General features: G+C 53.8%; 1 protein-coding gene across 1 annotated transcript; it reads left to right on the plus strand.

Moving 5' to 3' along the window:
* The first annotated feature begins 2286 nt into the window (after nt 1–2286).
* Tekt4 (tektin 4) lies at nt 2287–7015 on the plus strand. Its single transcript, XM_027424833.2, has 6 exons — nt 2287–2820; nt 4071–4141; nt 4439–4582; nt 5004–5226; nt 5933–6087; nt 6802–7015. The coding sequence occupies exons 1-6, from the start codon at nt 2287–2289 to the stop codon at nt 7013–7015; spliced, it is 1341 nt and encodes a 446-aa protein (XP_027280634.1).
* Nucleotides 7016–10676: the final 3661 nt, after the last annotated feature.

The raw sequence follows: 10676 nt of genomic DNA on the forward strand, positions 1-10676 counted from the left end.
ATAAATGCCAGGATACACTATTGGGAGATGGTCAGGCCAACATGGAGTGAGTGGCCATTTCTATGAGGTGGGCACCAGGGATGGGTGCTAGGAATGCACAGCCTGGGTGTGGAAACAAACTTGTGTGTTAAGCAAAAAGAGCCTGAGGTTCTTGAGGTTGGAAACGGGACAAGGCAATGGTGAGGGAAGAGAATGAAGAGGCTCTGGCTGTAGACCCTATGTTGGCGAAGAGTGTGGATTTCTTTCAGAGAGGACCCAGTATGTGGGTGTCTCTGGGGAAGGTCAGGTGAGAGGAGAGGTAAGCCACTCAGGCCAGAACAACCAGGAAAGAGGCAGCTAGCACATTCTGCAGTCAATGTCGCCCTCTGTTGGCCACATTGGATATTGACTTAAAACTAGGATTTCTTATGCCCAGGTTGGATGGCCGAGTTGTTTCCTGTTCAACTAGTGCCCTGGGGATAACTGCCTAGACAGAATTGTCTACTTTTTGAGAAGATGAGGATATTTGGCTCTAGGTACACCCAGTGGATGAGCCCACTTCAGAATACTGACCCACATTCCCGGGAGGCCCTGGGTGTGAGTCTAGCAGGAGGAAGAGGAGGGCCTGGCCCGTAGACGGTGGTCTTGGGAGCACATGAGGTCAGGCTCCCTGTGGATATTTACAGGGATTCAGCTTCTACAGTGAGCCCTGGAGGCTGAGACGGGGTGGGTATTTGGTCCCCTGGGCCTGCATGAGGAGTTCAGACCACGTGAACAATGGGGCCAAATTGTGGGGTCATGGGGTGGCTTGGGTATTGGGGGAGTTGAAGAAGATAGAACAGGAAGGAGAGCCATTTCTATGGCTGAGGAATATGTCTATGTTTCCACTGCCTCCCCTCTCAGCTTATTCACCCTAAAGGGGCCTTTAAGTAGGCAGAGCCTCCTCCACCCTGATCCAGCAGAGCCAAGCCAAGCTCTGGACCAGGTCACAGAGGGCAATCCCAGAAAGGAGGGACTGAGGAGCCAGGGATAACAGGATGCCAGGGGTTTCAGGGCCCTTCACTACTCCAGCATTGGTCAAAGGCTGGCCCCAGGAGCCTCCAGTGAATATGAATCCTGAGCCTCTACTGTTTGGGTCACAGTGGGGTGAAGAGAGGTGAATTGGAGTCTGTGTGGCTGTGTACAAGTGTGGTGTGTGTGCTGTGTGTGTGTGTGTATGTGTGATGTGTGCGTATGGTGTGTGTGGTGTGTATGTGTGTGCATGTGTGTGTGTGTGTATGTGTGATGTGTGCGTATGGTGTGTGTGGTATGTGTGTGGTGTGTATGTGTGTGTGTGTGTGTGTGTGTGTGTGTGTGTGTGTGTGTGTGTGTGTGATGTGTGCGTATGGTGTGTGTGGTGTGTATGTGTGTGCATGTAAGTGCATGTGTATGGGTACCCTTGTGCACGTGGAGTCCAGAGGACAACCTTAGGTGATGTTTCTCCAGCACCATTCACCTTGGTTTGTTGTTTGTCTGGTTTTTGTTTTGTTATTGTTGCTGTTTTGGAGGGGTTTGCTTTGTTTGAGACAGAGTCTCACTAGTAGCCCTGGCCAGGCTGGAACTCACTATGTAGGCCAGGCTAGCCTCAAACTCCCAGAGATCCACCTGCCTCTGCCTCCAGAGTGCTGGAATTATAAGTGTTTGTCATGGGCTGGAGAAATGGCTCAGAGGTCCTGGGTTCAATGCCCAGCAACCATGAGGTGGCTCACAACCATCTACAATGAGATTTAGTACCCTCTTCTGGCCTGCAGGCATATATGCAGGCAGAGCACTGTGCATAATAAATAAATAAATCCTCAAAAAAATGTGTTTGCCATGATGACTGGTCAATCTTATATTTTTGAGACAGGGTCTTTCACTGGCCTGGAACTCATCCAATTTAGTTGGGCTGGCTGTGCAGTGAACTCCACAGATTAACCTGTCTCTGCCTTCCCAGTGCTGGAATTACAAGCAGGTGTCACAACACCCACCTTTCCTCATCTGTGTTCTGGGAAACAAACTCAGGTTCTTGTCAGGCGAATATACTTTTATCTATTTAAGCTATCTCCCTAGCCCTTGGCCCTTTAAGAGGGCAGTTCTGCCCCTCCTCTTGAGTGAACCTGTTGCCCAGCAACAGGAGGCAGTTGGAGTATACAATGTTCCTGAGGCAACCAGGAGCCTTACTCGAGACAGAGTGACCAGTACTGCCTCATTGATCGTGCCTGGACGACTGCCCAGTGACCCTCTCTTCATTCTGCCCCCTTCCTGCTCAGCCAGGCAGTGGGCACCATGGCACAAACGGAGGTGCTCCTGACCAAGGAGCCAGCTCCACAGACAATAGAGGCCTGTGACCTGCCGCACAAAAAGTATGATGTGGCCTGCAATACTGGTGCCTACACATCATCGGGTCTGGCCACCACTGGCTTCCGCACAGCCAGATACCTGATGGATGAGTGGTTTCAGAACTCTTATGCCCAATACCACCGGGCCTTTGCAGACCGGGACAACTCTGAGCGGCAGCGACATGAGGCCAAACAGCTGGCAGCAGAGACTGAGGCGCTGGCCCAGCGCACACAGCAGGACTCCACACGAAAGGTTGGAGAGCGCCTGGAGGACATGCATTGCTGGAAGTCAGAGCTGCAGCGAGAGGCAGAGGAGCTGACTGCCGAGACAGACCTGATGATGGCCCAGAAACTACGGCTAGCGCGGGCCTTAGATGCCACTGCTGTGCTCTTCTCCATTGCCACCGACAACCTACAGTGCCGAGAACGCCGCCAGCACCCAGACCTTGTGCGGGACTATGTGGAGGTGGAACTGCTAAAGGTACAGCCAGTGGGTCAGGCCCAGAGTGGGAAAACAGGCTCTGGCACTCAGACAGACATCACAGGGCCTTGTGGTTCACACAGTGCTGTGCCCCTCTGCCCATGGAGGACCTCTGGTCCTTCAGACACAGGAGGATTTTTTACATGGATGGCTTCCAAGTAACTTTCTCTCTTTTGGGATCCCTTCCAGCCCCCAAGGTTTCAAAGACATTAACTCTGACCCTGAGTGGTTCTTATTTGTTTGCTTTTTGCTAAGTCATAGGCTCCCCAGTACCAGCATGTCCCTTGCTGAGGTATTTGCTCTCAAGGTAGAGAGCCAGGCCACAGGAGGTGTAGAGGACCATGGTATCTGCTTTTTCTGCCCAAAGTCCCAGAGTCCCAGAACCTCAGGTTCAAAGATCTCCTCCTAGTATACACTTAGAACCCCAGTTCGGGGAGACCAAGGAAGGAGGATCACAAGTTCCAGGTCAGGCAAGATGCTTCAAAAACAAAACAAAACAAAGCAAACCACTTCCTCCCCTCATTAGACACCTTTCCCTCCAAACCCAGCACAGCTTGCTTTGGGGAGCCATGTACTAAGATTAGGGGGTCACTCAGCCTGGACGATGCACGACCTTGAATCCCCCAGAGCTGGAGCTGCCTGTGGTGGGCTTAGTCCTGCGGGCAATGATGGGGAAATAAACCTCAGGGAAGCCCTGTCATGCCCCAGGCCTTGACCACTGCTGTGTAACTGAAGCGTTGTCGGTGGTGGAGATGGCTGGCATACTGAGGACCCAGGACAGTGGACTCACACATGAAAGAATTCCTGATACCCAGAAAATGTTGGGGCAAAAGGAATCCCAGAGTTTCCTTCTTATTCTTGGTGGGCAGTGGGCAGCAGACGGAGGGCATCTGATTTCCTATAGGCTTGGGGTTCTCAGAGGTGGCCTGGGGCCTGAGATAAGGCTGATGCCCCTCAGTATACTGTGCGAGTGTTGGAGATGACTCCAGAGCTTGGACAACTGTTACAGATGATCCAACAGCCAAATGATAACCCCTAGAGGAAGCACTTATGTACAGCATGTCAAAATCACCCAGAATAAACCTAGCATGAAAGGGCTGGGCTCACACACCTTTTTCTGAGGCGGGGAGAGGGGGAACTGAGACAAAAGCCAATGGAGGTAAGGCCCATGCCTTGGCTCCTGCTGGGTCCCTTGGTCCCTCCCCAGGAGGAGGGGCAGGCTCTAATACTCAGGACTCTCTCCTCTTCAGGAAACTGAGCTCATCAGGAACATCCAGGAACTCCTGAAGAGGACTATCTCGCAAGCTGTGGGCCAGATACGGTGAGTCACAGCAGAGGGTCCTGAGGGATGCACAACCCTGAGCCCTGCCCCAAGGCTGGTGGGAGGTGGGAGGCAGGACAGCTAGGCACAGTGATTCTATGGCTCAGAGAGCTCAGCAGGCTGCTGGATCCGCTCGGCTGGGCACATGCAACAATCTCCATTTTTGTTCTGGGACCTGGGCACTGCTGGCCACTGAAGGATGCCATATCAGGAACTGCAATCCCCCAAGTTGGAATGAGGCATGCTTCCTGGTGCTCCCTGGCACATAGTAAGCCCTGTGCCTCCCCTCCTCACTAGGCTGAACAGGGAGCATAAGGAGACCTGTGAGATAGACTGGTCAGACAAAGTAGAGGCCTACAACATCGACGACACCTGCACCCGCTACAACAATCAGTGCACCCAGGTGCAGTTCTACCCGCATTCCAGCAAGTTCGAGGAGAGGTAGGTTCCTGGGCATTCCCGTTTTCCCCTGTCTTGGCTCTAACTCTAAAATCTGAGGAAGGACTCTTGGCTCTACTTCCAAAATCTGAGGAAGGACTCCTGCCTCCACAGACCTGAACCCGTTCTCTGGGGGAATCTCTGTCTGCAGTTGGGGTGGGAAAACGAGAAGCCCCTTGCCCAAGTGCCTGGCACCCATAATTCACACAGGGCTGGTGCCTGCTCCAACCCCTGGATCCCTGTGGGTGGCTGGATCCCTGGTGTTTTCTGTTCACGGCCAGCAGAGGGCAAGCAACAGCCACTAGAGGCCCGGGAGAACCTCGGGATGTCTGTGTGCTGCGGGGGTACAATAGGGATCGCCAGCAGAGCCGGAGGCTCGGCTCTGCATGGCTACACCCCGACCAGGCCGCACCTCCACCCTCAGTGCCTCCACTCCTGAGACGTGGGCCAAGTTCACTCAGGACAACCTGATTCGAGCCGAACGTGAGCGGCTAGCCTCGGTTAACCTGCGGAAGTTAATTGACTCTATCCTGCGGGACACGTCCGAGGACCTGCGGCTGCAGTGTGATACAGTGAACTTGGCTTTCTCAACCCGCTGCAAAGATCTGGACGACGCACTCCACAAGCTGCACTACCATCTGCATAAGGTGGGACCGCAGGGCACGCCCATCGTTGGACTCACCCATCTGTCTGACCTGGAAACGCCTGCCTTGGCAAGCCCATCCCATGCTTAGGGCGCATCCACTCACTTCTGGGCTCACCCCACCTCCCCTCCTGAAACACCCACCTATCCCCCTCGAACCACGTCCTTCCCTCGCTCATCCCCTTAACCACAGGGGCCAGGGTGGTGGCTGAGATCAGGGTTGCTATATATATACTCTATGCTCAGTCACGACCTGGCTTCAGGTCCCTCTGGGACCCAGAAGCAGACATCAATACACTTCAGTAGGCTCCCCGAGCTGCTGTAAAAGCACGTTTATATTTGGGAGTGGTCTGCTGGCACAGCCACTCCAGGAGGTTGACCTGCAGGAGCTGGCAGCTGTGGGGTGCAGGAGGGAAGTGGTATGAGGGCATAGTGTGCCTTGTGGGGCCGTGCTCTAGGCTTTTATTGTGACCTGTCCTGCCTCCAAGCCCCGACTTTCTTGATCAGGGCTGGAGGACAAACAAACTGACTCATAGGAGCCCCTGAGGGTCTTCTACAGGGCAGCTACTCAGGACTCACTGTCTCCAGTCAGGGCCAGGAGATGAGGGAGCAAGCTGGCAGGCCCTCCCCACATGCTGGGTTGGGGTAGACAGGTGCCCTGATTGCTCCAGGCTTGAGCCTGCCTCAGGCTCACACATTGCCCTGTACAGACCCTGAGGGAGATCGCAGACCAGGAGCACCAGGTGGCAGCCCTGAAGCAGGCCATCAAAGACAAGGAGGCCCCTCTGCGTGTGGCCCAGACTCGCCTGTACCAGCGGTCACACAAGCCCAATGTGGAGTTGTGCCGGGATGCTGCACAATTCAGGTATCATTGGTTGTTGGAGCAGTTCTGGGTGGCTAGGGTCATCCCCTTGAATCTTCCTCAGGCCTTAGCACTACCATGAGATCACTCCCCCCTATGAGCAGACATGAGGCTTGTGAGGGGGTGGGGGACCCTTGGAGAGGGTTGAGTGTCAGGAACACCACAGGGTCCCGTGTCACTCTGAGATGCCTCACCCCTCCTGGAAGGAGCTTAGAGTCTGACAACCCAGATTCCTGAGGTCCATAGGTCAGAGAGGTGTACCTCTGATGTCATCCTGTGTTCCACGTACCTCCTACAGGCATGGTGGGTTATGCCTTTATTTTCTTCATCTAGCCAGTGCCACGATGCCATTCCAAGCATAAGTATCTGTCTTCTTCCTACTTCGTTGACTATAATTTTGTTCTAGAAATCAAGGACTCAAAGGGTGGTTACTGCCTGGAAACATAAGGGTTAGCGCCTGTTCAGGCTGCCATTGCTTATTTTCGCCACAAGGGAGCAGTGTTTAAAGACTGCCTCGCCCTGCTCTAGTGCAGCAGCCGGAGGCCCCTGGGGCTGGAAATGAGGGCCCTTCTTCTTGATTCATTCATGCCAAGTTCTCAGTAATTTTGCAACACTGTAGCCATTTTGGAGGGGTTTCTGTAAGCCTTTTGGGGTCCTCTGTAGTATCACTGCCCCTTCCCTGGTCTCTCCCCTAACTCACCATTCTGTCCCCTGCAGGTTGATGAGTGAGGTGGAGGAGCTGATGATGTCCCTGAGTGCACTGAAAGAGAAGCTTCTTGATTCAGAGCAGGCGCTACGGAACCTGGAGGACTCACGCATGAGCCTGGAGAAGGACATCGCAGTCAAGACCAACAGCCTCTTCATCGACCGCCAGAAGTGTATGGTCAACCGCAACCGCTACCCCAGTGCCCTCCAGCTGGCTGGCTACTAGTGACTGGGGCTGGCACCTGGCCACATGGCCTCATCCAAATAAAGAGCGCCATAGTTTTCCACCTGGGGTGTAGTGCTGCGTGGAGAGGCAGGTGGCTGTCCATTTGGACAGGCTTTTCAGAACTTCTGTACAGCCAGGCTTTGTCCGTGAGCCCATCGTCCTCCATAACGCAGGGAAAATCATCTGTCCAGATGAGGCCGGGTACTCCCTCACACCCCTGCTTAGGGCCCCTCCAAGCCTGGTTTCTCCTGTCTTCGCCAGCAGTTTGAGGGACTTGGGTATCTGTTGGGGACATTGCATGGCATCCTTTCCTTCTAACCCCCAGGCCTGAGGCTTTGGCGGGTGTCCCTTTGATTAGGCCCTTTGCTCCACATGATGTCCCTCCTGACGTTAGCACTACGCAGGGGGAACACCACGCCAGCCACACCCAATTGATCCCCCACAACTCAGCATCTCTCACTGCCCAAGGCTCCCAGAATGGAGTCAGGAGGGGAGGTATGTTCATACTCTGTGACGGTGGGGGTAGGGAGTATTTGTTTCTTGTCCTGGACTGTAAGGGGGTGGTGGAGTACATGCCTCCACCATGAGCTGCCCACACGTGGACCCCATTCTGGCGTCCACTCCCCACATCTGGTGATAACTATTCTAGGAGAAATTGCCACATGTCCCCATGCCTGCTGCACATAAACACCTGGAGACGAAGTTTTGGAGACATAAGAGCATTCCTGGAAATCAAAGCCTGGAAGGGGACATGGGAAAGCTATGTGGGGGCAGTTGAGGACAGGCAGGGCTTCCTAGAGGTGGTGACCTGGATTTTATAGTACAGACCATGGCACTAGTCCTGGACCAGGGCAGGGTGTAGCCACACTGAGTTGATGGTTTCTCATCTTTGGAGTTTATACTGGAGCAGGCTCCTCAACTTCCTGAACACATTGTCCTTGGTGCCCTCTGGGAGGAGAAAGTGTGTGTGCATTGGGGTCTTATCAGGAAGGGCTTTCTGAGAAGGTCCATGACCCCTGAGAGAGGGGCACTTGTTTCCCAGTTCAGACAGAAAGCTCAGCCTGTAACCCTGCCACAGGCACCTACCTGCCAGACCACCGCAGTCCTAAGGCTCTGCATGGCTGCCTTTGTTACCATAGCTTTTATCCTTTCTCTTCAGTCCCTGCAGGTGGGGGTGGGAGCAGCATTGGGTCCTCCCTCCCGTGCACTGTTCAGAAGACACGTCACCTCCCGTCCCCACGGAAACCAGTCCACTTGTCACAGTTGTTGGTCACCACAGCGACAGCCAGAAAGCAGCTCATGCTCTTTGGGGTGCCATTAAGAACGTGTCCTGCTGCCACCATGGGGCCCAGCAGCAGGATAGTCGATGGGTTCCGGGCACATGACACCTGTGGGACCTGCACCCAGATACATGATAGGTGGGAGGATATGAGGAGAAGCTGCAGGGTACTCACCCTCCCAGGGGCTCCTGAGCTGGGGTGTGGTGGGTGGAGGCCGCAGGAACCCCCACCCCTTGCTTTGGGGTGGGATGGTGGATTCTGTCCAGGTCCTGTTTCCATGATCTGGGTAGAAGTGCTACTCCTAACAGCCTGGGGAACACTAGCTAGACAATTCCCTGTGCAGTGGGTGCTGGCAAGGCCTCCTTGCTGTGCCCACTCACACCCACTCTCAATAACAACTTTCCCTTCCCCCATCCTCCACAGCCACTCACCCCCAGGCTTCTCCCAGGGAGGTGGGAATCATCCAGGGAGAGGATCAAGCTAGCAGCTCCCTGCTTCTCAGACTCCACCATCACCTCTCACTGAGGTCATTCCATACACTCCAGAAGGGTGGGGCTCCTCTGACTTCCCAAGGGTGGTATTTTAAGGTGGGCTGGTGCACTGGGGTGGGGGCTTTTGGGTACTATTTTAAGCATGCCACATGTTTAAATGTTGCCCCATCGTAGTGGGTCCTATCTTTTTACAAACAGAGAAAGCAAAGCCAGGGAGACAGCAGGCCCCTTATGCCCACACCCCAAACAGGAGATAATCTCTCCCTCTCTGTTCTCAGACCACATAGAGGCAGTGAATCTTATCCCCAGGGTCTAATTTCTTCAGGTGAAGGTAGTGACCACAAGGTAATGAGGATGGTACAGCCATCATCTTGAGATCATCCAGACACAAAAACTGTTTTGTCCCTGGAGGTCCCTACAGCTTGCTCTAGGAGGACCCCTCTGACTCCATGTCCCAGGCAGAGTGAGATGAGATAGCAAGGATTCAAACTACCACAACACACAGGCTGGGTGGTGCCCACCCTGGGATGTCCTCTACCACAGCACACAAGAGGGGTGCTATCCACCCTGGGATGTCCTCTGGACCTTCTGATGCATGACCTTTCATGGGGAGATGTAAAGAACTCTCCAGTCACTCCAGATAGGTGCAGGCACCGACAGACCAAAGAAAGGGATCTGTCCAAGTGCACTTGGTTGGTGAGCCAATGAGGTTACTTACACAAAGATGTTTGTGGGGACCCTAAGGCAGGTATACCACCTTGGAGATGCCCTGGGAAGCTTATGACTACCACTGAAGGGCCCCACCGGCAGAATGGATGACTCACAGAAAAACTGGTGATCCCCCCCCACTCCCACTCTGGCCAACCTCTACCTCCTCACAAGGAGGAAAGTGCCTTGTGAGGCTCCCTGATACTACCCCCTTCAAGAGGTTGAGTCCATAGACTGGATCTCAAGAGTCTCAGGCTGAGTCATCACAGCTGCTCAGATTCAAGATGGCGGTGGTCATGTCAACTTACAGAGACAGACACTTAATACCCTCTGCCCACTCTGTGCCCATGGATTAAAGTTGAAAGAGGACACAGATGCCCTCTCTGGTGCTGTGCTGTCCAGGAGCACCTATGGGACTCCAGTGGTGGTGTTCCTTAAACTTTTCCTGGGGATATGGGGACAAACACTTCCTTTTCCCCAGACAGGGCACCACAACAAACAGACCAAAGAATGGTTTTACCTAGTTCTAGCTTAGAGAACCAAAGGGTCTATTGGCTTACTTAAAGAGCATGGGTGAGGGGTTACTTACCCCCATCCCAGCAGCTGCATCATTGAACCATCTTGCCCAGTGTGGACGACAACTCCCTCAGCCTACCCCACCCACAAAGTAACCCCTGACATTCGATATACTCTAGCATCTCCCGAGCCACCAAGAAAGACTGCATGCAACTGGGACAGGTGGCTTGGAGGGATAGGACGGAAGGGCTGAGATCTCTGGTGAGGAGTGTGGAGCCCTCTTACCCTCTCCTTCAATGAGGGAAGGTCAATATTCAACAGATCCAATCTTAAAGGTCACCTGCATGTGGTCACAGCTTCTCTGGTGAAGATGGCAAGGACTGTTATGCTTGGAGGAGAGAATTCCACCACAGGTGGGCAATGGCCTCATTGGAGCAGAAGTAGAAAGGGAGAACCATCCCTGGCCCCATGTCACCAACAAGGGACCCAAGTATCTCAGAGTCAGCCCTGCACTCCATCTATTTAGCACTAGCCAGCTGAGCCTGGATACAGACTGCCTTGGCTCACCTGGGTTGCCCCTCAGCTTCCCTGCAAATTGAGCCTCCTGCCTGGACCAAGTGGTTACTTTCTTGGAGACCAAGAATTGACTGTCATCCATTCTTCCTT

The sequence above is a fragment of the Cricetulus griseus genome, chromosome 7 (assembly GCF_003668045.3).
Source record: "Cricetulus griseus strain 17A/GY chromosome 7, alternate assembly CriGri-PICRH-1.0, whole genome shotgun sequence".
In the NCBI taxonomy this organism is placed as follows: Eukaryota; Metazoa; Chordata; class Mammalia; order Rodentia; family Cricetidae; genus Cricetulus; species Cricetulus griseus.

Coding starts and splice junctions, on each gene's coding strand:
- Tekt4 (XM_027424833.2), top strand. CDS start 2,287: ATGGCACAAACGGAGGTGCTCCTGACCAAGGAGCCAGCTCCACAGACA. Junction 4,142..4,438: donor CAAGCTGTGGGCCAGATACG/GTGAGTCACAGC, acceptor CCTCCTCACTAG/GCTGAACAGGGAGCATAAGG. Junction 6,088..6,801: donor CGGGATGCTGCACAATTCAG/GTATCATTGGTT, acceptor TGTCCCCTGCAG/GTTGATGAGTGAGGTGGAGG.